General features: G+C 45.8%; 1 protein-coding gene across 1 annotated transcript; it reads left to right on the top strand.

Annotated features, from left to right (window-relative positions):
- Positions 1–487: 487 nt before the first annotated feature.
- NFKBIZ (NFKB inhibitor zeta) lies at positions 488–8,690 on the top strand. Its single transcript, XM_084200950.1, has 12 exons — positions 488–615; positions 1,036–1,175; positions 2,108–2,144; positions 2,241–2,344; positions 2,485–3,248; positions 3,679–3,784; positions 4,116–4,262; positions 4,770–4,833; positions 5,452–5,621; positions 6,276–6,386; positions 6,474–6,641; positions 7,269–8,690. Exons 2-12 carry the CDS (start codon positions 1,047–1,049, stop codon positions 7,320–7,322), a joined length of 1,854 nt encoding a protein of 617 aa, XP_084057076.1. The 5' UTR covers positions 488–615; positions 1,036–1,046; the 3' UTR covers positions 7,323–8,690.
- The last annotated feature ends 18,272 nt before the right edge of the window (positions 8,691–26,962 follow it).

Below are 26,962 nucleotides of genomic sequence, written 5' to 3'. Positions count from 1 at the left end.
CCCGGACAGCGCTCTCAGGCTCACGTGTGATCCTGGGGGTGTCCTGGGCAGGGCCGGGACTTGGACTCGATGGTCCTGATGGAGCCTTTCCAACTCGGGATACCCGGTTACCCCGCGAAGCCCACAGGGACAAGCTTGTCCGCCGAGGCGTGAGGCGGCACGCCAGACCACGACTCCCTCACGGGCAGGCCCCTCCCGCCGCCCTTACGGGAAGCGCGGCCCCGCCCGGCGCGGCCCCTCCCGCGGGGGGCGGACCCGGTATAAGCGCGGCCGCGGCCCCGCGCCCCCAGAGCCGCCGCGCCGCCCGCCCAGCCCTGGCCGTGCCCGCGCCCGCTCCGCCGCCCGCCGCCCCGCGCCGCCGCCCGCCGCGCCGCACCGCCATGATCGTGGAGAGCAGCCGGGACGCGGCGGCCGATGGCGGCGACGGCGGCGCCCTCAGCAGCCCCATCAATCTCGCCTACTTCTACGGGGCCTCGCCCCACTCCAGCGAGGGGAGCTGCTCGCCGGCGCACTCCTCCGCCCCGGGCTCGCCGGGATCCGACTCGGACCTCTCGGTGAGCAGCCGCGGCGGCGGCCGGAGGGACCCCCGGGGCGGCCCCCGCCCCGCGCTGCAAGGTACGGCGGGTCCCCGCGGCGGCCCCGGCCCCGGGGGGTGGCGGGGAGAGCGCGGAGCCGCGGGTCCCGCTCCGTCCCCTCGGGGGCGAAGCTGGCCGCCGATCCTCCCGTGTGGGAAGGCGGCCGAAGCGGTGAGAGGCGGACGCGTTTGGCCGGCGCTTCGTGCCCGGTGCCGCGGTGCTCCCATCCGTGGAGCGGGAGCGGCAGGGCGGTCGCCGGGGCAGCGGAGGAGGCGCACGCCCCTGGGATGGCGAAGGGGTACGCGGAGCAGCTGTCTGGCTCCTCTCTGCTAAACCAGGCTTTGAGTGCCTTTCCACGAGAGTTTCTAGTTTGTTTGGCTCTTTTTTCTGTGTTTATTATTTGTTAAACGTGAACGAAACGGGTGGCTTAAGTTCGGGTTTTGTTTTCGTGTCTCCACAGTTGAACAACACATGGGGGGGGGAAAGCAGCACAGAGGACCTTTCCAAGGGGTCCGTGTGAAGAACTCCGTGAAGGAGCTCCTGCTGCACTTCAGGAGCAGCAAGCAGATGTCCTCGGGTCCTGCCACTGAGGAAAGCAAGGTAATCGGCAGCTTTCTGCGCTGACAGGTTTGATTTTAATGGTTGTTGGCAAGAAAGCGCTTTGTGGTAATGCTAGAAATGAGCTTCTGCTTTGTTTGCTGTGGATGGTATCAGTGTTTTTCCTTTTCAACACATAATGGAAAAACGCAGCTGGGAAGAAATCAGAAAAAAGGTTTGCCATGAGAGAAGGAGGCATTTTAAAATGTTCTTACTAAACTTTATTTTCGAAAGAGAGTCTGGATAAAGATAGATTTGTGTTGCGAAACCACAGAAATTCCGTGTTGGCTGGAATGAGATCATTCATTGGAAGGGTTAGGGATTTTTCTCAGATTTGTTTGTCATGCTATTGCGCCTCTCTGTGTAAAGCACAGTGTAAAGCTAGGCCCTTTCAGTCAGAAAGGACAAAAATTACAGGAAATTCTGAGAAGATTAAAGGGTGGTTTTGATTTGATTAGATTCTTTTTTGTGAGTGTGTGTTTGAAAGATTCCTAGATAAGTGTTTTCAGAGGAAGATTTTTGCATACAAAAGTTCATGGCATTAAAGAAGTGTAAACTTGGCTGGGTTATTAATGTTTCTAAAAAATCCTCTGGTCTCTGGAAGGAATAATGTATTTCTCTAGATTTTCTGGAGTTTTGTGGTATTATAACAAATGGCTTGAAAAGCCTAAAGAAAAACAGTGGGTTTTATTTAAGTTTCATTAAACGATTTCCATTTTCTAACCTTAATTAAAAGCAATTAAGTTAGGGTTAGACAACCACGTACTAGAATTATTCTAAGGTATATTCTGTGTTTATTAGAAGGAAGTCATGGCTGCTTTCTTGTTGTTGGGGTTTTTTTTTGGGTGGATGGTTTTTTGTGTTTATTTGGTTTTGTTTGTTTTCCTTCAGAAATAACATTATAATAACAGAAAAATTTGGATATTTCTTAACAGGCACAAGGAGGATTGGTGAACTACGAACCATACACAGGTAGACCATTTTTTAATACATACCCTGCAGTAACATTTTAAATCAATTATAAGAGTAACCTCTAAATGGATTCTAAATTTATTTAATTTTCATCAGAACTGAAGAGCATCCTGGGTCACAGTGGCAAAAGAAAGGCTCCTGAACTCCTTTCTGATGGACCTTCTTTCAAACGCCAAGCAAATGTTCACCCACATCTCCTGGTAAGTTTGTAGTAATTTTTTCCGTGCCTTTATTTTTCAGTTTGCTTTGTATGATCAGAAACTACCAGATACAACTATACCTTTAATTTTCTGGGGCTTGTTTTGATTTGCCTTGTGTTGTTTTTTTCCCCATCCATCAGACCCCACCCCAGACACCAACTTCTATGGATAGCATGGAGGAGACCCATAAAAGCGACCCAAAGCACGAGGGCAGTTCTGATCTGCTCCAGAACATTATAAACATCAAGAACGAGTCGAGCCCCATTTCCCTGAACACGGTGCAGGTGAGCTGGTTGCACTCAGTCTCCAGCCACGGCTCTCCTGCTGAGCAGTACCAGGACAGCCTAGGAACACAGGCTTTCTCCCCGTCCCAGAAGTACCAAGCATTCCAAGACCACACCAGCCAGCATATGCTTGATCCGCCGCAGCATTACCAGTTCCCTGCGTCCCAGAGCCAAGATTTGTCACAGAGTTACCCTTCAGATGCCTCCCTGGACTACAGGCCCTTTGTTGCCAGTGACCAGTCTCCTGCCTACCAGCAGAACACCTTTGAGAGCCACGAGCTGCCGTACTGCCCGTCGCAGAGCTTCTCTTCCCTCCTGAACGACTCGGAAGGCTCGGACAGCATCTCCGCTCCCCTCCAGCCACTGAGCAGCGCCCACCCGCAGGCTGAGGCTGCCCCTCACGCCCCAAACTTCAGCTTGCTCTCCAGCAACCTCTGCGGTAGTCTGGAGCGCAGCATCTCTTTGGCTACTCTGAATGTCTCCCTGCCTGACCAAAATGTTGCCAGGAGCACGACGCAGCTGGGCAAGTCATTTTTTCAGTGGCAAGTGGAACAGGAGGAGAACAAACTGGCTAACATCTCTCAAGACCAGTTCCTTGCAAAGGACGCCGATGGAGACACGTGAGTGCCGTTGATCTTGGGGTTTCTTCTGTGGGAGGTTGGGGAGTGTTTCTGTTTGGGTTTTGGCAGACTGTGGGTTATAGTGAAGGAGTTCAATAGCGGTGTTTGTGTCACAAGTGCAGTGGTTTGGCTGATCAAGGGAAAGGTGTGGTGTTGCTGATGGCTGCCATGCAGAGCTCCAGCACACTTGAGTAGATGTGTTTTCTAATTTCAGGTGCTTATGGTTAGACTTGGTTAAAATGGGAGGAGAACATTCTAATTTAGATGCTTTAAATTGCCCTGGTAAGAAAATACCCGTGTTTCTGCCTTAGTTACACAGGGGAGGTCTGAGGCTGGCAGCATAATACCTCTTCTAGACATTTGGCTCTCTGCTGTCTTGAGCCCTGGTTTGTGTCTGGTGGTGTAACTCTGTTGCCTCTCTTTCTTGCAGCTTCCTCCACATTGCTGTGGCCCAGGGCCGTCGAGCACTCTCCTATGTTCTTGCAAGGAAGATGGCTGCCCTGCACATGCTGGATATTAAAGAGCACAATGGCCAGGTGAGGTTCTGAAAAAAATCTTTGCACCTGCTTTCTGCACCTGATTGCTTCTGCATGTCTGAAGCCTGGGAAAAATGTGGTGAAATGCTTATTTAATATTAACCCCAAGATTTAGCCTGCATACTAATATTAACCTTGAGCTATTAATACTTCTTGGGATCACCTTGAGCTGGTAAAACTATGTGCTCTGCTTCATTTGTCCTGGCTTCCTAGTATTCATAATCACTGCTTAAATAATACCAGGTAGCTAGGGTTTTTATTTGTTTGAGTTGCTCTTTCCTGTTAGAGATCAGATGACTAATAGCTTAAATTTTCTTCTTGATGTTTGCAGAGTGCTTTCCAGGTTGCTGTGGCTGCCAATCAGCATCTCATTGTGCAGGACCTGGTTAGCTTGGGGGCTCAAGTGAACACCACAGACTGCTGGGGCAGGACGCCGCTGCATGTCTGCGCTGAGAAGGGGCATGCCCAGGTCCTCCAGGTAAGAGCCAGGCAGGCACAGCTCTGCCCCAACCATTGATTCTTACCCTTAGCTGTGTTGGGGAGCTCTGGAAACACCACCACACCAAAAAAATCCTTCCGTTATCTTTCTCTCTGGGTAGCCTTGTGAGTCTGTCTACACATAGACCTTAAAGTGGGACTGAATTTCTCATTAAGGTTCTCATCAACATTTTTGAGTAATTTGGGGGGAATCATCTAGTTTACCAAACCAAAACAGTAAGTCTCCTCTTAATCATTGGATCATTGAATGGTTTGGGTTGGGAAGGACTTCAAAGATTTTCTAATTCTGTTGCCCCTGCTGTGCTCAGTGACACCTTTCACTAGACCAGATTGCTCAGAGGTCCATTCAGTGTGGCCTTGAACACTTCCAGGAATGCTGTTATTTATTGCACCTTTATTATAGCTATTGCAGTAAGACAATAAGCAAATTTGAAGCAGTATCTGGTTTGGATAAGGTGTAAATGTGTACCTGTTCCCACTTTTGTAGGCAATCCAAAAGGGAGCTATGGGAAGCAATCAGTATGTGGACCTTGAGGCAACAAACTATGATGGTGAGCAGTTAAGAGTTTATAATTTACAGAGTTACTGGATAGTACAGTGTTTTATAGCTACTGATGGGAAGGCAATAAAATGCAATATTTCCTTTTCAGGTGGAAATTTACAGGTGTAATTGACATATCTGTCAGGTGAAAACATGATTATTCTGTGTCTGTCAGGAGCGCTTTCCTCTTACATGTGATTGCCGTGTTTGGCATGAAGAGCATAGGTTGTAACTGGCCATTGTTAAAACATTGGACTGCCAGTGTTGTCAGTGGATACAGTAGCCAGAATCTGGCAGTAGAAAGCTATTCTGTTTGGACCCTTTTTTCATAAACCAGCTCTTTCTAATGTATGGTTTGTACAAAACTATATTAGAAATTGATTCTTTCATCATCAGCTGGCTGAGAGCTCACAGTAGGCTGCTGCTTCACTGTTCTGTTGATGGACAGTCCAGATCTCAGGCTGCTTGGGACCAGTCACTGTCACCTACAAATACAGAATCATTCCTGGGCTTGATGGGGGTAGAAGCTTCTTTATCCAACCTCTGAAACAAGTAGCTAGTCAATACTTCTGTATTGTACTTGTTCATTTGTGATGATTTTTATGGGGTTTTTTTTTTTGATGTTCAGGTTTGACAGCATTGCACTGTGCAGTTCTGGCCCATAATGGTGTGCTGCATGAACTGCAGAACTGTCAGCCACCTCACTCCCCTGAGGTCCAGGAGCTTCTGCTGAGAAACAAGAGCCTGGTAGAAACCATCAAGATCCTGATACAGATGGGAGCCTCTGTTGAAGCGAAAGTAAGTAAAATGTCTTGGTCTGAAGTGTCAGATCCAGAGAGAATGTGGAAGCAGACTGTGTCCCTTTCTCCCACGCTGCATTTATTACAAGGGAAGAAGACTAATTTGAAAGCTTCCCTACAGCTTAATTTACCCTGATGGGATGAGAATGCTCCATTTATTCAGAGCAGGATATTATCAATGCAAACGAACCCTGGGGAAGGAGGGAGGTGACAGTCTAATCTCTAGACTAAGAATGATGCTACGCTGGCTGCAGTGAGTGAGTGTTGTAAAAGTAAGAGTATGTTTGGAGCACTCTGAGGTACCCATAGTAGTAGGGTGCTGATGACACCTTGTTCTTGAGCTGCAAATTTTTAATTAAAAACTGCTTAGCTGTGCAGTTCAGGTCTGTGCCGTGCCAGACCATTACTTAGCCAAAATATCAAATATTACATTATGTAAGCTTACCCGCAGATGAGATCAGGTTCCATTGTTCGTTACATGTTGATATTAAAATATGTGTATTCAGATTCACTTTTGATGAATTGTAGTGCAAGTATGTTTGCTCAACAGTCTGCACTTACTTTGCTTTCTTACTTTTTTATTTGTCTGCATGTTTCCCCTGGATAGGTGAAGCACCTGCAGGGAAGACTAAACAGTTTCTTTTTTTGATAGGATCGCAAAAGTGGTCGCTCTGCTTTACATTTGGCAGCAGAAGAAGCAAACCTGGAGCTCATTCGTCTCTTTTTGGAGCTGCCCAACTATCTCTCTTTTGTTAATGCAAAGGTATGGTGATTTTTTCCATAGTACAGATAGATAAAGAGAGGCTCATGCCCCCACTTTTCCTTCATGGAGTTGCTTTGTGGTCCCCAGGCTTACAACGGCAACACAGCCCTGCACGTGGCTGCCAGCCTGCAGTACCGCGTGAGCCAGCTGGATGCTGTGCGCCTGCTCATGCGCAAGGGAGCCGATCCCAGTGCCAGGAACCTGGAGAATGAGCAGCCAGTTCATCTGGTTCCTGATGGCCTTGTAGGGGAACAGGTAAAAAATTCACAACAGCCCTCTCCTTCCATCTGTCCCTGTCCACACAAAAGCTGCGTTTTACTCCAGAACTTTCTTTGGGCTTTTGAGTTGCAGCTTTTAAGGAAAGGATTTAGCAAATACCATTTTATTCTTTATATCTTCAGCTTCAACACCAAGATCAGAATATACAGCTCTGAAATTTTAGGTTTCACGTGCGGCTTCTATTTTTTCCATCTTAAAAGCTTTTACCTGTCAAGACAGTCTTTGTTTCTGTAACCCTGCAACATACTGGAGGCAATACTCCTTCTCTTGCTCATCTTACTATGGCCTGAGTTCATGCTTTTACTGCTTTTATCAGAATTAGTAATGACAGTTCTTAGGCCCGAGTAACAGAGGGAGAAAATCCCTTTTTCCTACTTGATGAAAACACTGACTCTTGACTAAGACTAGTAACTTAAGTGCGGCTGAGTTGCTGACTGTTGCCTTTCATTCGTTTAAATACTGTAAAGTGGGATCACTTCTGGTGTAACTGAGCTCAGGACCTAGGCTTGGATAAATGAATGCAAAACTGGATCTAGGGTGGGGTTTTTTCAGGACTCACTTCAAGATGATGAATACTGATGTATGTCTTTTTCTCTTCTCCAGATAAGACGTATCCTCAAAGGGAAGGCGATTCAGCAGAGAGTGTCGCCGTTTTAGGCTCCATGTTTCTTGGAGTTCAGCAACTTTACACTCACTGTCAGTCAGGCAGTCCTAATCTATCTGTAAATAGAGCATTTGCCTGGTGTGGGCAAATGTTAGTTGTTTCTATGAAACAAAAGTATTTTGTTCACTATTATATAGTGGGTTATGTAAGAGTAAAAAAGCCCCTAACCCAGCAATCAAATTTTTCCAACCAAAAGGGAATGCTTCATTCCCAAGTATGTGGAACATTTTCCTGGCTACCTGTATTTTCTGTATTTCATAGCGATGGCGAGTGATTTAAACAGCCATACAGATAACTTCTAGACAAAAGCAATTCATTGGGATTTTTTTTTTAATTTCAGAGAGGGCTGATACAGGTCAAAATTGCAGAGATTGTGGTTGTGTTTTTAGTAACACTTAAATGCAAGAGAAATATTTTTGAAGTTGAACATTTATTTATGTAACTTTGCGGCTTTGTTCCAGTATCTTGTGCAGGATTGTATATAGTCACTGACATTATTGTACAGCTGTATAGTTCTGTGAATCTATTGATCACTTGGGGAAGGATCTGAAGAAACAAGTGTCTTGATCTTGAACTTACAAATTGCATAGAGAGTTAGAATACTATACTGGTGCAAATCTGGTAAATTCCGTTGTTCTGAAAGACTGAGGTTGGAGAGTAGAGCTATGATAGATTATCCCTGGCACTGATTTGTGCATACTTTTGGAGTTGTGTAATAAAACATGAAAAGCTGTGCTTCTTCAGGGGACTGTCAGTTTTTCTTGTACCCAGTAGGGTTTTTTCATGTGATAGAACAATAGATTGAGAGAGGAGGATCATTATTTTTATAGTATGTATGTAACTTGTACTTTTAATCCTGATTCAGTGCAAGTGTTTGGCTGCACTTCACTGTTGATGCATGCTGAAATCTCTCAATGTTAATTATAATACTTCAACATGTGTAAGCCTTCCTAGTGTTGGTGGGGCTTAAGCACATGCATAAGTAGTTTGCTGAATTGGGCTCTAGTTAATTCTAGAGACTTAAAGTTTTCCACCTCCTAAGCAGAGTTAGTCCATTTATGGTTTTACCTTATAGGTATAGTGGCTAGCAAAGTAATATTTGATGTTAACAGTTTTTCTATTTTTTAATAATTATTAATGGAAAATTTATACTAATGATGCTGTATACTTGTGTTCTGTTGGATAAAACTTCCTCCTGTCATTTTCTGAATGATCCATGCTGGGCTGTAATCCAGTAATATGTTCTCTGTAAGGTCTTTGTTCTTAAACTGTTTTTTTTTCATCACATGCAGTTTTCTGTTGTAACCATTTAATTAGTCTGATTATGCTGTTTTGGCAAAGTATGTCTTGTAGACAAGCTAAATGAAAAAATCTGATATGCAAAGGCTTAGTTGCAATGTACTTCTTGAAGGGTTATGTGTAACTTGTGTTTGAATAAACATGCTCATTCAGTTCTGGTGGTTACTGTGTGTGATACAAATAATGACGTAGTCAAGCTTGAGGTAAAACTGATTTAGCATGGTAATAGTCTGAGGCTGAAAAGCCATTTGCTAAGACAAAGTGAATTCTTACCACTGTGCTGGTTATTCTTTGTCTTGTTTGATGCTGGTGTTCTGGGTCATGCACTGTGCACTTGTCTGTGAACTGAGTAGGTGTGCCCCAAATCGAATGAATAGTCACCAGGTTGGTACCTGAACATTTGACCCTGCATACTGGAAAGAATGATAGCAGTTCTGACAATGTTATGCTCTCACCATGACTTCCCTGCCTTGGTCCTCAGTTCTGGCAGCTCGGGCACAAGTGTCACCCTAGCACAGGTGACAGTCTTTGTTAGGAAAAAGGGCTGTACACATGGGGGATGGGCTGTCTGCCTCACAGACGGTGATGAGATGGTTCTGAGCTGGCAGTGACCCTTCAAGGGGAAGAGCTGTCATCGCAGCCTGTCCCAGCTGAGGATGGAGCTGGAGAGATGGCAGTAGTTGAGATGAAAGTGGAGGCAGCATTAGGATCTGTAGGAAAGGAAGAAAACCAAGAGGGCTTCTATGTAACTGGATGAACCTGCTGTCCAGCCTGCCTTACTGCTGCTCGTGGTGAGGGTGAAAGTGTGGGAATTGAAGGAGCCTCCTTGCAAGGAGCAGCAGAGTAAACGAGGACGGTCCTGCAAAACCGAGACAGGCCAGAGGACCTGAGTGGGGATGAACTCACTCTCCCTTCCAGCATGAGAGCTGGAAGCTGTTGATGAAGGTACCATGCGCACAACAGCCAGCAGGAAACAGAATTGAATTTCTTATTAGGATATGCAAAGGTGAAATGGTCCCCCTTTATGTGAACAGCTAATTGTGTCTAGATTGTGTTGAAGATGCTGTCATCTGCACCTCTTACTGCAAGTGACCCTGCCTTGGGTATAACATTTTTTATTTGTGCAGGGAACCTGATAGTACTGTTTCCAGTTAATTTTCACTTTGATTATAAGAGAGGAGAAAGAGTTGCTGATGAGATATTCTGGCCCTTCAGATCAGGCTGATGTGACTGCCTGGCAATGCTCTTTGGTTGGCATTGACTGAGTCATCTCACATGGGGATTAAATGCCCTGGGCTTGTAATGGTGGCATGTGTTCAGCCAGTGCTTGAGCATAAAGTAGGTGAGAGGCATTTAGCAAGCAGTGTGATGCTTTCTGTGGCACTTGTGCCCTTCTGGAAGGGGCACTCCAAGTTAGAAAATTCCTAGGGGGAGGCTCTAGTCTTTGAAACCTACTTCATCTGCCTGGAGCATAATTTCATTGTCTGGAGAGTTCAGTAGGTAATTTCACAAAAGCATCCCTGCTCTGACTAATTTTTCTCTCCTATGATCTCGGGAAGGTCTGGCATATCTGACCCAATTTAACTAGCTAATCGAAGCAATTCCTTTTTACTGAAGGCCAAATGACACTAAATATTTAGCACACTAATAGTGTTTCCCTGATAACTTATGATTCTTGGAACTGTTGAATAGCTTTTATTGATGTGGATGTAGGCTCACCATTTATTTCACTGGTTGCAGTAGAGACAGAAGAGACTCTGGCTTGGTTCCGAGTAAGATTATTAAGACACATGGTGCTTTGTTCCCAGGATGTTTCTGATTTGTTTGTCTAAGTAAGCCAAACCTCAGTAAAGGGCTGCTTTTTGATTTTTGTGAGCTACTCATCTGTCTGGAGTTGTGGAAGGTGGCAATCCGTGGTTTACAAGAAATGTGTTCTGCTTCTGGAGATGGAAAATGTGCATTTCCCACATTTATTGCACATTTTATATTTTTATCAGAAAACAAAAACACAGCCAGGAAGTACATTCTTAGGGAGGTTGGGTGTGGTAGAACTGACTGTGAGGATACAACATAAACTGCTTCTTCCTCTTACCTGACAATTTGCTTGTCTGGTTGCCTTTCTTTTAAAAATTTATATGCTCTCCTGTGTAAGGGAAGAGCTGAGGCTGGTTAAAGTGCAGTGAACATATAAAGAACAGGTTCCTGCAATTAAGTATCTGCCAAAAATTGACCTGGTATTTCAACACATTCAACTCTTCCTATTGTTATCTATTACTTTTCCTGAGTGTTTGGTGATATGCTTGGCCTGAGATACTGATGGCTTGGGAGGAAATGCTCATCTGTACACAGAGCCTATGTGGTCAGCTCTTTTCCTGGCAAAATTTCCTAACTGTTCTTGGCAGTATTTCTTTAGATCTGCTTCCTGATAGCAAAAAGTCTCAAGGCAGCACTAATGAAATTGGGAACCACATTAGTGCAGAAGTCCTACATCTGAGATTGTCTGTCTTATAATAGTGGAATATAGATACTGGTTTCTTCTCCAGGTACCTATCTCAGTCTTGCTGGAGAAGAGTAAAATATCTTGGGCTGTGTTTTCCTAGTGTCTGTTTTCAGCTTTTGTTGTTGAGGCTGTCTCAATAAATCTTTGTTTTACCTGATAATCTTTACCTCTTTATCTCTAAGCTCTGAAAATGTGATCTAGGCTGTTTTGAGAAAGTGATTGCTGTATTAACTGACCTGTATTTCACACGTGTTTTTCCCCTTAGTTTCTGGTGAAATTTTTCCCTTCCCCTTTGCTAGTCAGAAGGCCTGAGGGGAAGATGACTGAAGTGGTGTTTTAGATTTAGAAGGGGGAGCAGACAATTGAAAGAAGTTGCGCATTGCTTCTGTAGATGTGTCTGGGCTCCAAGGCATACTGAAGAGGCTGAGGGAACTGTCATGTGGATGCAGTGCAGAGATGCTTTTGCATGTGCTTAATGAAAGCTTGTAGTTCTGTTCAGATGATCTGGGCCACATAGGTGACCTGTTGGTACCACAGTGGGAACCATCTTTTTCTAAGGTAGGTATGGTATCAAATGCTGTGTGTTGGCCCCAAATAACAGATTTCTTCAGCAGTGCTGAGTACTTTCCATTGACTCAACCTGGGAGAGAGATAGAACTTGGGTGATTTCAGTCCATGGCTCCTTAGGACAGCCTTCAGTCTATCTTGAGGCTTTTGTGGGATGGCCCAGAGCTGCCCTGTAATCTTCAGAGCCAGGCTTGCTGAAAGAAAGGACAGGGACTCCATAAACACTGCTCTTTGTGGCTAGCCAATAAACCCTGAAGAGCTGAGCATGTACATCTTGTTGTTTATCCCTGGGCAGAACACAGGTCCTTGCCCAAGGACTTTCACTCCACTAAAAACATCCCAGTAAGTGATGCCAATAAATTTGGCATTTCTATAAGAAGAATTGGACGTTTGAGGTCACAGTGATGAAAAATCCTGAGAGATGCTTACAGTGTCCTTTGCACTGCGCTGCAGTTGGATTTATGGTGTAGGAGTAAGAATTGGGTCACCAGTGACAGCCCATGTTCATTTTGAGGGGAAGTCTTTCAGGAGCAGTTTGAGAAAACCCATCAAGATAGTAGTATGCCATTATCATTATTCATCAGTAGATTTCCAGGTGGCTTCAAAAGCCAGCAGTAATCACCAGCCCCATCGGCTAGATAAGAAACCTGAAGCAGGGAGAAGGAAAGAAGCTTGTCTGAAGAGACTCGAAGAACCACAGGAGCTCCATCCAAAGGCTGTGCAGGCTTGCAATTACCCTTCTAGATGCCTACTCTTTCTAAATTTGCCAAATAACCCAATGAGTTTCACAATGACTGATCTATTGGTTATTCATGATCCTTCTGTAGGTCATTCGTGTTGAGTTGTTGTGTTTTGTGTGCCCAGTTTGGAGACCCTGCCTGTGATACTGCTTTTGCTTGCTGCTAGGATTTCCAGACTGTTTGGAGGAGCTATTGGACAATGCCTCAAAAATGAGCTTTTTCACCTGAAAAAGTTAACATTTCTAAGCCCTAATTGCTGGAACGGGAAGAAAAAAAGCAGACCCAGGCCAGGAAAAAATGCACCAGAGCAAATCGAGTATGCTACAACGGCAGGGAGCTCTGCATTAGGCCCATGACTCTAGACTCAGTGCATTTTGTGAACACTTGAGGCAAAACTAGGGAAATCTTTCTTAAGTGAGACAAAAATCACATAAAGATATTTGAAAAGCTAGTCATGAAACATCGTTGGTCATTAATGGATTTCTTAAAAAATAAAAGGGGAGATGAGTCAAACTGAGGAATAAGCATTTGTCTTAGTGGTTTGAGGTTTTAATGGTGCTTAAGACATCACCATGAATGCTGTGATGGAGCTATATGAAACAAGTGTTCCTGCTGGGATAGAGGTGAGGATATTGAGCTCAGGACATGGATGACTCAGCAGGAAATAACTATGCCACTGGGCCACCTGCTCTGGTGCTTGGGATAGATGAATCTCTCTTAACAAAAATAAACATTGGAGGGAAGAAGAAAGTATTTAAAAATTAGCAGATAGGACAGGATGCTTTAAGGCTTTTCTTTTTTAAAATTTTTATTTTTACACAGCTTTTATCCACTTCTGTTCTAGCCCCTGGCTCTAGTCTCAGGCTGGTATGATTATTCATTTTCTCAAACTTTCTCACACATGTCTGTGAATAAAATACATGCATATGTAGAGTAAGTTTATAATATGGATCAATTTATTTTTGTATTCTGTAGGAGAATTGTATGTATATATATGCATGCAAAATGTAAGTATGTAAAATGTATTGTGTGGGAGTACATAAGGCAGCAAAACTCTTTCAAGAAGATGAATCTTTTTATCCAGGAGTAATTCATTACTTTAGAAGTTTTTACCTTCTTTTGTTAAAAATAGAAACTTTTCCCATGCTATTCTCTTGAATTTGCAAATTGAATGCACTAGTGAAAACCAAAGCACTATGAAGAATGAAAGTTGGGTTTCTAATGGTTTTCTGTCCTGAGAATGACTGCCAATGTAGGCTCTCCCATGTCTAATGAGGATGAAGCACATTCCTTGGCTCTCGGTGAGGATGCTAATGTTCTCCCTCTTTCTTGATAAATCCATTAATCTTGACATTTGTGTCAAATAGTAAGTCTTGCCATCTCTGCTCTCTTTTACCATAAGGAGAAGCACCCCAGGAAAGGTGTTTTGCATGTACCTTGTGTCACAGAGTGTTGAGTTAACACTGTAAAGGGTTGCTCTGCCACCTGGAAACCAACATACAATGCACCAGCAAGTTCTAGTCCTCACCCAGGGCTGAAACCAGTCTGTGCAACCAGTAGTGCAAAGGCAGGTACCTTTGTACTTTATTATAGACACAGTAAACAAAGAATTTTTGTTTCTTCTTACTTAGATGTCATAATGAAATTTTATTATTGCAGTGGTTTTATCTGCCTTCTGATGAACATGAATGTCGTTAGCCTCTTTCCCACGCTCTGCATCCATGTCTCAAGGTGCACCTCTTGGTTCACAGCAGCCATTCCTTTCAAGCCCTTCCTTTCCATGCCCTGTGTCCCCAGCTGGCATAGCAGGCTGGGCTGTGGGGGCTGTAGCTGAGCCCAGGACAGCTGGTGGGAGGGAGTGCTGGAGCAAACCTGGACACTGGCCACCCGCTCCCTGTGAAACAGTCGGGGCTCAGGACCAGGGTTTGCATGGATATGAAGAGCAGTGGGACGGGTGTGTCCTTCTGTCTAGCTGGCTTTGGACACTGGGCATGAGCGAGTGAGAGGTATCTCTCACTTGTCACTTACTGCAGGGACAGTAGCAGTCATCTCCTGTCTGTCTGAGTGGGACAGAGCAGGAGCACCAGGAACATGGCTAATAAGCTTCATGTGCTTTCTAGGAAGCTGGTGTAAAGATGCAGCAAGAGGTATGGGGAAGGTAGCCTGCTTCTTTTGCCTTCCCACTCCCAGGCTGACTCCTGGACTCCTGTTGCCCTGCTCCCATGGGAGGATGGTCCTTTGCTCCCCAGGCAAGAGCTCGGTTGTCACTCCATAGCTGGGGCTGCAGCTATGAAGACCTCTTGCCCCTCCCTCTGCGAGCCCAGCAATGGCACTTTCCTTCAGGGATCTGCTGGTGGCTGCCACCCTCCTCCAACCTTGTGTCCATTCCCACCCGTCCACCCCATATGTGGTGTGGATCTTGAGACAACCTCTGCCCCAAGAGCTCTTGTTTGAGATGCTGGGTGCAGGGACAAGTGCAACAGGGGCTCAACTTCAAAAAGATGTGTCTTCCCTGATCACTGGCTTGATATCTTCCCAAAGGCCTCCTGGCGCAGATGGGTGTTTGGGGAAGATTTGAATAAGGAGAGGGAGGAGGCCTGACAGCTCCATCTGGGACTCCATCAGCCACTCACCATTTGTGTACAGACTTTATGCTCTGCTGTGGCATTGTCCTTGTTATCATGCTGGTGGCTCTGGTTCTTGCTCTGCCTGTTTATTTTTACTCCATTGTTGTACTTACTGCTCCTGAACTCTTTATTCTTGTTGGCTCCTGATAAATTACTGTCTCTTATTAGCCTTAAATTACTTCCTCTCAACAACCTTTAATTATTTGCTGCCATCATATCTTAGTGCCACATCCTCTTAATTAGGGTTGCCATACTAGTAGAGACTCTTCTGTGCCTTTGTTAAATCCATTAGCTTTGCTTCTGGCTTGTCTTGGCCATTCTCTCATCTTTTCCTACTCCTGCTTCCCCATCCACTTGTATCTTCCACTGATACTATGGACCATCCTTCCTGTTCTTTGCTGTAAATCTTTATGGTCCTACTGCAACCCTCTGGCCACCAGGTCCCTCTTGCCTTGTTCTTTCACGACCTACATCCTACCTGCCTTTTTTGGGCACTGGAGAGTGTTGGTCAATTTATTTTGTTTTTTTTTCTTTTTCTTCTCTCTTTGCTTTTATGCATTCTTTGATCTATCTGTCCAGCTTCCTCCATCCTTCTTATTTCTTGTTTCGGTTTCTTTTTTCTGCTGGTGTCCCTACTCCTTTGGTTGGATGCACTTTGCAAGTTTCTCCTCCCCTTTGCTGACAAACTTCATTTTGAGAGCCGTTTTTTTCTCAAGACTAGGTCCAATAACTCTTTGAGGACCCTTTTCTTGAGCAGCTCCCAGAAGCCTCCATCTTTACTGTATTCAGTCCACCACATCTAGCTCTGGTACTTGTTTACCATAGAATTATGGAATGCTTTGGGTTGGAAGGGACTTTATCTAGTTCCAGCCCCTGTGCCATAGGCAAGAACAACTTCCACTAGAGCAAGTTGCTCAAAGCCCCATCCCACCTGGCCTTTTCCCCATTTTCTGCTTAGGCTCCTGCTTGGAGCACTGTTTCTGTGTTCGAGCTGTCAGATCCTACCTCTCCTGGTATTCCACCTCTATGGAGCTTAGGCTTACCAATTTGCTACAGCATTCATCACCACTCTGCATTGTGCTCTCTGTTGTTGTTCCCAGACCTGAATCCATTTCCAGCATCACCACTGTATCCATCTCCTGACTGTTTGCTAACTTCCACAAATCCTTCCAGCTTTCCTTTGTAGCACCACCAGCACGTTTCCTTTTGTGTTGGCTACTACTGAAGTGTTGGCTGTGGAAAAATAATTGAAACTTAGGAGACTAGAAGAGGAAGGAAAAGGGGTCAAACCTAGAAACAGATAAACCTTGTTCATGAGCCTAGAATTAATCTATTCTCCCACCTTAGTCTCTTTTTCAAGTTCCTCTGGTCACAACCCATTGCTGAAATGTCAAGTGCCTGCTTCTCTCCCTCATGTGCTGGTGCCAGAAATCCTGCAGCCCCTGTGCCTCTCTGTCCACCCATGTTGAAAACTGGCACAGCCTGCAGCTCACCCTCCTGCCCACCCTGCTTATGGGGCTTTGTCTGGAACAGCCATCCTGTCTTTCAGCACAGGGGCCAGCAATTTCCATAGTGCTGCCCTTTCTTTCCCAAGACCGGAGCACAAAGATTTCCAATGCTGTCTATTTTTACCCAGAAGTGTTTTCTTTGCTGTGCCACATCTTCATGGCCTAGCCATGTGCCTCATGGATGCAGTTGGCAGAGGCTGGTGAGGCCAGGGTGTTTTGCTGGCACTGGGGAGCCATCTGCAAAGCAATCTTGGTTCAAGAGCCTCCCTCGCCCCAGCCAGAGCTGTCAGTTCTCAGGACCCGTCTGCTTGCTCCAAGCATTCGGCAAGATTACGGGAAAGATTCTGTCTGTGTAAGTCATTAGTTTAGCTAATATTGTATCTCTTTATTGTAAAAACGTTCTTTGAGGTTAATTAATGAGGAGTGGGAGGAGATAAAATGAACTCTGGTTTTGCAGGTGAAACACCATTCCTTTAAAACAAAATTCTCGTAATGTTAAAAAAAAAAATAAACCCACTTAAAAGAAACCTCTACTTCTTCCTGTGGGGAGACTGTTTCCCACAGAAAGTTGTACCTTATTCCCCCCCACCCCTTCCTTTTTTTTAAAGCAAGATATTCCCTGCATGTCCATATCTGCCTATCTTCAGTCTTTCTCTTAACAAAGTGATAACATCTTGGATCCCCAGGATGTACACTGGTGGCTTGTCCCTTCAAAACACATCAGGTGCATAACATAAGGTATGGAAATGCTGTGCTATCTCAGATGGGGGACACAGCTTCCTGACTTCCCTTCCACAGTGCCATGACAGCTGCCAGCTCCTGCCACATCTCACAGGGCCTCTTGCACAATGTGTAGTGCCTCAACAATAAATCTCAGCAGGCTCTCAAGATGTCAGTGTGAAGAATACTCTGTCTGTGAAGAAACGTGCCTGAGAACGAGTGTGGTGCCCGGCTCTCCCCTGGTGCCCCAGCTGTACCCCAGGAGATGGGAGGTTGCTGTTGCCAGGGACATCCCAGTGTGCTGCTGTGGAGGGGATGGCACAGCCCCTCTCTGCCCAAAACCACCATCTTCTGCCAAGGCTGTCAGAGACCTTGCAGAGTGCAACAAGCCCGGGAAGAGATTCCTTAGGTGTGGTTCCTGACTGTCATGTCCTTATCAGAAAGCCGTGGGGAAGTTTGTGTTAGGCTTATTCTCTTGCTAAACAGAAGTTCAGCTTCCAAATTGGTCAGCCCAGCTGGAAACTTCATTCCAAGTGAGGGTGCCTTAGGGAAAAAGCAATGTAGAGAGACCCTGCAGCTCTTGTAGCCTTCCTTGAATCCCATTTCTAATATCACCAACCTCTTTTGGTGCATAGCTCAATAGCACCTTGGCAGTACCTGTGGTGGTGGGAGAGGAGTCCCTGCTTGGCTCTTACAGAGGTCACAACTGCAGCACTCTCACAATGCATTCAGTGTTCTCCAGTTATGTTAAAGATTGCTTTTTGTTTTTTCTCCACAAGACACATGCTGACCAGAAAATAAGGCCCTACTAAATAGGTTTGGAACTACCTGGTCATTTTGATTGTATGGTACACAATGGCCTTGAAAGCAACCCTGGAGCATCAGTGTAGGGTGCCCTTTTCCAGCGGTGCCTTGTGCTGGTTGGGGTGAGGATGGGCTGTGGGGCTGATCATTTACTGCAGAAGCGGAGACTGGGCTGCTGAGCAGAAGATGGATGAATTTGCTCCAAAAAATGTGTGTTTGGCTGCAGCCCAGTGCCTGTGTGCCTTGGCACGCTGTGTGCTGGGATGGGTGAGGAGCAGGAGGGGCAGGCGTGGGGGGAGAGGCCTTGGCACCGCGGCGGAGCGCGGCACGCCTGCTCCAAGGGAGCGGGTGGGAGGGGATGGGAACCTGGGAGCTCTTGGTGGCGTGGCTCGGCTTGCTCTCTTCTGCCCTGCCAGGCCAGGGCCCTGGCACTCCCTGCTGCTATGCTCCTGTTCCACATCTTCCTTGTTGCTTTTCTTTGCTTTCTGGTGAGCCAAACCTTGTTTTGGAGGGGGAGAGAGAGTGGTGCAAGTGAAAGAGATCTTCATCGGTGGGGAAAGCAGAGACTCGTTCTTAAAATCTCTCGTCTTCTCCTTTCCAACTCTCAGCGGAGCAGCCAAGCGCTTCCTGTGTCCATGCAGGAGCTTGCCTGGGATGCTGGCTCCAGAGGATGCTCTCAGACCCCAAGGTGCTCTCTTGCAAAGCCGTCCGTGGAAATGTGTGTATGAGGGCCAAAAGGCAAAAACATCCTGTTGGTTGGGCAAGGGAAAGCTCACCATCACACACAGCCCAGCCTGGAGCCGCGTGCCAACTCCCGAGGCAGGCGCGGCGATAGAGGCCTGCACGATGGGAACCGGGCTTGGTGTTAATCATCACAACATCACAGCAGACTCCCGGTGTCTCTAGAGCAGGGGTTTTGGAAGAGTGACTCTGCGGGTGCTATCAGAAGGCGTGTAAATGCACGCAGAGCCAGCTCATGCGCCCAGCAGGGAACAAGGCCTCCCGGCAGGAGGGAGTGGGTGGGCCCGCTGTTGTCTGGGCCTGAGAGCCAGGAAACACCCCAGCCTCGGCGCTGGCTCCGGGAGCAGGCAACAAAACCCTGCTGGTAATTGCAAGCCATGCGGGGATTTTTGATGGCCCTACCCCACGCTGGTTCATTCCTGTCTGGAGGGAAAGAGATGTTTTTCTGCAGTGGGCAAAGGGGAGCTGTGATCTCCTGTCCATTTCGGTCGCGTCCATTTTACAGCGATAGGAGCAACACTGGCGCTGCCATCCTGAGGGGGATGAGAGATCTTTGATGCCTTCTTGGCATTTCTTTAGACATCAGCTGTCACCTCTGTGGCATGGATGTAGTAAGGGAGTCAGGGATAGCTCAGTATTGGGCAGAGGGGGGAATGCAGAGGTTCTGCCGTGTCCCCTCTCCCTCTCTGGGAAAGGCTGCTGAGGTCTGGGAGCAGCAGCACCCTGTCCCTTGGGGGCTGGATGCTTGGGCTGCTCTGCTTCCTTTGGCAGCAGTCCAGGAGACTGCTCCAGTGCTGTCCCCATGTCAGTCACACACAGCTTCTTGGGTGCTGGTGCTGGGGTGGGTCAATAAGGTGTTGTTTTGGGGAGGGACACGGTGGCAAGGTGCCTGCACATGGCTGGGAGAAAAAATCTTGTTTTCCTGAAGACTGGTTCTCTGAACAGAGTGCCCAGCTCTTAATGAAAGACCTGTCTCCACCAAGGAGGGCTTGACGCTGATCCATCCAAGGCTTCCGAGCACTGGTGGAAGCTTTTGCAGGACGGAGGACATCAGAAAGTGGTGGGAATGGACCCCAGCTCTGACTCCTCCAGGGGTAAAGGTTGAGACATGAAGTTTTCCCCATCCTCTTCATGCCCACTCCCACTGATTGCCACCTCGGCTTTGCCAGGTGTTGAATGGCCTCAGTGACTCTTCCCACACACTTTCTTTTTAAGGGGTTATTTTCAACCTGGACGCCTTCTGTGTCTGTTCGCAGGTTTGATCCTGTGGACAACTCTGGGGTCCCATTAAGAGACACAAGCCCTGCAGCTTGGGGATGGAAGAGCAGCAGCATGAGGAGGAAGGTGATGGGTGGAAGAAGCTGGCTGCTGTGCTGCAGTCACCTCCTCCCAGATTGCTTGGTGAGGGGCTTGGCTGGAGATCGTTTGGTCCATCAAGGCAAAGTGATGCTGGCTCAAGGAGCACTGAAGCCTGCTGGATCTGGGTGGTGGTTTAAGATCTGATATGGTGAAATCCTGAGAGCCTTGTGGGGATGTGAAGGGAGGTGAGGTTTTTTGACTGGCTGTAGAAGGGTGTGGAGGGCCTTCCTTGTGTTTCTGAGAGGTTATAGCAAGTGCAGAGGGTGAACAAAACTAGTCACTTGGTAAGACAAGGCTATAATTAATGCCTTTCAACCTCCTTGCCTGACCTAATTTTTCCTAAATCGAATCTTACCTACTTTTAAACTTTGCCTAACCCAAGGATAAATGCAAAGTAATGCAATTAGGTTCAATGAAAAACAAATGGTAGAAAACTGATCAATGATAAAAATCTGATTTGATCTCCTATAAAGGGGTGGTCTACCTGTGGCTTCCTTGCCCTAGCAAAACCTAAGTTGTTAAGGGGACCCCTGCCTCATCTATCACTCAAAAATATAATTGCCCTTTACTTTTAACACCCCAAACCTCCAGCCAAGCAAATAATTAGTGTGCATAAAGCTTGCACCAAACAAACCAGGACAATTTCCCCACCATTGCAATTAACTTCCAGCACTGTTCCTCACTCTCAAATAGCTGGGATATTCTTGCAAGGTGACTGTGGCTCACCAGAGCCTTGAGGCCTCATACAGGGCTGCTCTGGCCACTTTTCCTACAGCAAAACTTTTTTTTCCTTGTCCAGGAAAGGATTCCAATTTAGGTGTGAGTACATCTCCCTGAGTAGCAAGGGTGCATCTCTGCCTGTGAGAGCGGAGGTGGAACTGGCTCTCCTTGGTGCCCATGTGTTGGAGGCACAGCAGCGTAAGGTGTGGGACACAGCCCTTTGGTGACTTGGAGTCAGATGTCCTGGCTGTGTCCCCTCCCAGCTCCTGATCCACCCCTGGCTCACTTGTGGGCAGGGCAGGCTGAGGAGCAGAAAAGCCCCTGATGCTGTATAAACACTGCTCAGCTGTAGCTAAAACATTAGTGTGCTCTCGACACTGTTTTGGTCACAAATCTGAAACACAGCCCCGTATGAGCTGCTATGAAACAAATATCCCAGTCAAAACCTGTACACCTCTTATTTCCAGCGAGGAGGCTGTCAGAGCTTTTATCCTGGTATTTTGTCACAATAGGACAAAAGATGGATGAGATTTGTAGGTAAAAACATAATATTTCATTAAACCAACTGTTATAAATGCAAAAAAAACCAAAAAAAGGTGCTTCTTTTGGAATAGGGCAATTCTTTGGTTTTGGGCTGTAGGCATGACAAGTAGGTTTTTTTCTACCTGTACCAATTAGCTTAATAAAAGACAGGTTTTCAATCATGCACTCAGAGCAGGCGGCTGTCTCTGTACTACTGAGGCTACAACGAGGTAAGGAGTGTAAAATCAACACCTGAAGAGGAGGAGACCTGCAAGGATACTGTGAGTGTATAAATCAGGTCAAAGAAATGAACAAATTAACTTGTCAAATTCAATAACTCAACGTGGCATGTAATCCAAAGTTCAGCTTTGTATAGGTTTTTATTGCTTGTTCAGGATCAACTGCTCCAGTACCCTGCTGTTGTTTGTGTTTCTTTTGAGTGTGTTAGTGCTGTTATTCCAAAGAAGTAATAAAACTTCAAGAACTGGACTTTGGGTTTACACTATTTGTGCTTGGGAATTGAAATTTTTTAATGGGATTTGTCTTTATCACCTAGAAAGAGAGTGTGTGAGAGAGAACAAGCAAGAGGCAGAGTTTTACATATCTACATCATCATGAATTTCAAAGGGCTTTACAAATCCTACTCTTCCAAAATCTACTAAAATGCTGTGCTTTGCATATGATTATATGAAGCTCATTAGTAAGAGTACTAATGAGCCTCTACACACCCGAGGCAGATAAATGAGGTTCCAGAGTAAAATGATTTGCTTAAGGTCAGACTCCTGAAAGTTGACAGCAGAGCTGGAAATAGAAACTATTGTTTCCCAGTCCCTTGTACCATATTCCCACGGATGGAATGTGAGGTGTTTTTTTTTTTTTAAGATGAAAACACTGCTGTTTGTTCATGCTGTTTCATTTCTTGTGTCTTCAATGTAATCTTCACAAATGCAAATGTCCTGACCTAGAGCTATATAAGGCCTTCATTAAAGCCTCCCCACAATACCAGCCTTCATGCAGTTGTATAAAGCAGAAGGGGTAGCCCAATTTAACAATTCCCACGCCTCATAAAATGATTGGCCTAGTTTCTTTAAAGTGGGTTAAAGCCATAGCCCCCAACGTGATTGAACACGGAAGCCACACTATTAATTGTCTATCTTCTGCCATTAAGGTAGTGAGTTACTGGGGAGTGAGGCAAACACTGTTTGTCTTTCATGCACTAATAGACAATTTTTGCATGTTTTTTTATCTTTATTTTCAGTCTGCAATGGAGCACACTGACCTTCTTCCTCCCTTCTCCTTTGAGGAGCTGTAATTGGGATGGGGATGAGTGCAGAGAGGTGTAGAACTGGGGCTGCACAAGAGAAGTTCCAGTGCTGGCCTCGTGGCTCTGTCCTGGACATGGGCAGTCACTGAAACACCCTGTGCCCACACTGCACTGAGAAACAGGGCATAGTGTTCCCACTCCTGGGATGAAAGCAGGCAGGCTAACAGGCTAACAGAGCTGCCTAGAAACTCCTGGTTACCCAATTCAGAGGGTACTGCACCTCCATAATGGTGTGCTTTACCTGGGAGTGGTGAAAACTCCTCTGGTCTCCTGCCCCTCTCTCCATGAATGCCTTCTCTTCCCTGCTGTACACGTCTTTTGCTCACTTCCCTGAACAGCAGTTGCTCTTGTCAACAATTTAGAGTAAGGCCAGTGAAAGGGGATTTGACAATTCTGGGCTTGCAGGAAGACTTGTGGCCCAGAAAAAAAAGAAATATATATATGCACACACATATATATGTATGTTTACATATATTTGTATGCATATATACATATACATGTGAGAGAGAAAGCAAGAGACTGAGCCTGCCAACAAGCCTCCCATGTGAATATGTGTGTGTACTTCTTGGCAGGGCACATGTGACTTTGTGCCTCTGCATTTTATACCATTCCTACACACTCCTCTTATCCTGAGCCCACTTTAAACTTGGATATCTGGAGACACAAAGTCATTCCCTGGGATGGCAGTGCTGAGGAAGCCATTGGCACCCCCCGTGGTCATGGTTTGCCAGCCTTTGTGGCACTCAGAACACAGGTCATCCATCCCTGGGCAGATATTTTCTCCACCAGCTCTACAACCAGCACTGGTAGTGCTGGCAAGAGCAGCAGAGTATAAGAAGTTTACTTGTTGCATAAACCAAACAGATAAGTATACATTCTCCTACTTAGCAGGGCTGGATCAAATGATAGCCACAGAGTTCAAATACCTCATGTTGATTAAAATTGGGGTTTTTTTTTGTAGGTTGTCTGAAAACAGATACTTCAATGCACTGAGACAATAGCAATAAAAGCTGTAAAACTGTGTTCTTCTTTTGGCACTAGCCCATTGTAAACAGTGAGCTACTGGGCTTAATGAGGCAATTCTGTACCATCGCTTTTAATAACTGAATGTTTGTCTCCCGGCTATTCAGGTGGGCTATTACTGGTATTTAATATTACTGGCAATGTTGTTGTATATTTTGTGCCAGTGCTGGCAAAGAACAAGGTGATTCTTCCAGATAACAGCCCTGCAATAGTATTTTTCTGATTTTAACTGAGCAAAAGGCCAGGCAAAGCCACTGCACACTTGTATTCAGCTTTGCCTTTTCCTCAGAAACTTTGTTTCAAACACTGAAAGAGTTAAATGAAATAATTACATGCATAAGCATGTTGATTCTAGCTTCTGTTATGGCAAACAAAAAATGTATTGACCTAAAAGGTAAATGTTGATTGAAGCAGAAAACTGACGTCAATATGAACTCCAAAGTATTTTGTATCTTGATGTTTGGCACATGAACCCCACAGTGTATATATAGTGTGAAATACTTAGGTTTATTTTAATTAGATGTATGATAAACTGATTGTGGTTCTCATTTCAAGTGGAACAATTTACAGCATGACTAATTCTGCTGAAAAACCCAAAATTATCAGCAACAATTTGGAGGGCTGAGCAAACTGTCAAATGGCATTGATGGGGTTTTCAGAGAAAAAGATTCATATACTCTGCTTAGCCTGCCCAAATCTTCAGGGTGATTTTTGTCCCCAACCAGCATGCTTTATACCAATACTTCCTCCTCACTCAGAAATGTGCTTGATGAAGATCAGTTTGTGGTGGAAGATGTAGATACTTGGCTCCAGCACCATGATTCCCTCCCCTGTAGATGTGCTGGTGCTGGTTTGGGATTCTCCCCATTCTCTTGCCTCCCACAGCCCAGACTGGGCCCCTTGCACAGGGTACCCCACCACTGTCAGCCTTTCTTTCTGTCACCCAGTGGGTCTGAGCTCATGTTTTTCTCTGTCTGCAGTTCTGTACAGCACTGAGCTATCTCCTGAGAGTTTGGCAGCTCTGGGAACATTGGTCTGCTGAGGAGAGGGTGGCAGCAAGGTTGGAACCTTGTGGGTGGCTCAGAGAAGTCTATCAATGTGCTTACTGGTGGCTCCAACAACACTTCCACCATGTGCAAAGTGAGGGCAAATTTTATCTTACCTTTTCACTAGATCCCCACTTGCAGAGTGCAGAGATGGGTCATGGCTGGTGGCAAAGGGGTTGTGTGGGCAGCTCCTGACTCCTCAAGTGAGGGATGGGGCTGGGTCCCAGACAGTGGAGGCGTTTGCAGGCGCTGGGTTGGAGCCTGGGGATGCGGGTGTACTGGGACAAGAGATGGCCAGGAACTGGGATGGTGGCCCGAGGCGTGTGAAGGTGGAGCACGAGGGGGTGGTGTGCCTGCAGCTCTGCTAGCAGCCATGCTTGAGTAAACTACATTTAGAATTAGACTTGTAAATGTCCCGAGAAGCCCTTGGGAAAGTGCCCATTCTGATTCACAGGGCTTCCCCCTGTCTGCACGGCACTGTGTGCAAACCCTGGCCAAAGCCCTCGCTGCCCCTGCAGCAGGGATGTTCCTCCAGCCGTGAGATCTGCGTGTTCAGCAGCTGTGTCTGGCACTGCCACAGAGCCTGCTCATGAATCTTCGTGGATCAAAGCCCTCAAGCACAGGCTTGGGCTTCCCTCTGCATCTGTGAATTGACTAAAGCTTGAATTTATTTTTTTGAGCCTCCAGTGGGGACCACAATCGAGGATAACGTAGATGTGTGTGCTCCAAAGCAGCACCCAACAAAAGAAAGGCAAGATGGAAGACAAAAAAAGGAAAAAAAACCCTAGCTCTTGGTTTCTTAAGAAGATCTGACCTCATACGTAGGCTTGTGTTTTTTTCCATTTCATTTTCCTCACCCTGACATACAAATGGAGAATGGTTTCACAGAGAGTGCTGCTCTTGCTAGCTCAGTATTAACCCAGGGTTCACTGGGTTTAGAGAATGACTTGATCTGAAGGTAATTTGGAGCAGTGCTTTTTCCTCTGCTTTTAGACTATCCCCATGCTCCACTTTTAAGCATTTCTTTTCCTTTCAGAAATTCTAAAGGAAAGTAACTTTAATTAAAATTTTAAAATTAAATATAAAAGAGGACATTCTTGAGATGCAGCCTGATTGTGGTAGTTTATGCTTTAAGAAAGAGATTACTGACTTGAGACCTGTAGTATTCCCTTTTTTCATAACTTGGCTACATTAAAAACACTGCATATGTCAGTAATTTCCTTGGAATATGTTCAGGAACTTAATGAAGAAATAAGTAATTGACTAGTTTTCCTTGAACCTTGATGGATAATCTGCAGGTTTTTCTTTTAAGGCAAGAATACATTTTTTCCAAGTATTTCAGGTATTTTTGCTATGCAGCAAAACAAGGTCTCCAACAAGCAGTTTTTTTCTGCTTTGCAAATCTTTTTGTTTTGTTAGTTTGGCTGCCTTCAGGGAAAAAAATGTGGCAGACAAGACTGGTGTTTAACAGCAAAAGCCAGCTGGGGAATCCCACCGCCTCTCCTTCTGGGGAAAAGTGAGCCAGACATCCAAGTCAAACATCCAAGTCAAAAAATGAGCTAAATGGAGAACTTGCATTTTCCTTCCTCTTCCAGGTAGCTCTTAACAAAATACCTTTTGGTGATAGTAATCCATTGCTTCAGGCCACTGACCATGGATGTGGGTCTGGAACCAAAACCAGACACTTCAGAGGAAATTTTATAGTCCATGTTAACTCAGTTATGTGAGGTGGCACAGTCAGGGTGTTTCCATACCTGCTACAATCTCTCACTTGAGGACTGAACATCCAGCTTCCTAAGGAATCACAGTGACAAATTATTTTAATTTCCCAGCGTTGTGTGAAGCAGAAATTGTGTCTCCTGCATTTTAATGATGTGCTGTTTGTGACTGCTTTGGTGATTAATGTCCCAAGGTAAAAAACATCAGGATGCACCAGAAGGAGGTGCTTTAAATAAAAAGCAGTCAAAAATGAAAGGCTGCTTCCATAAAGCATAGCTGTGCCACCTGGATCATCAGGAAGGAGCCTGTCCCAGGGCTGGGTGGGTGGTCTTGCTCCACAGCTGTGGTTGAGCTCTGAGCTCAGGATGCAGAGTGTGCTCAGCATGTTGCCTGTGTCTGGCCTTGCAGAGTTAT

The sequence above is a fragment of the Fringilla coelebs genome (genome assembly GCF_963513975.1).
Source record: "Fringilla coelebs genome assembly, chromosome: 2".
In the NCBI taxonomy this organism is placed as follows: Eukaryota; Metazoa; Chordata; class Aves; order Passeriformes; family Fringillidae; genus Fringilla; species Fringilla coelebs.
This window is presented reverse-complemented; position numbering and strand designations above follow the sequence as displayed.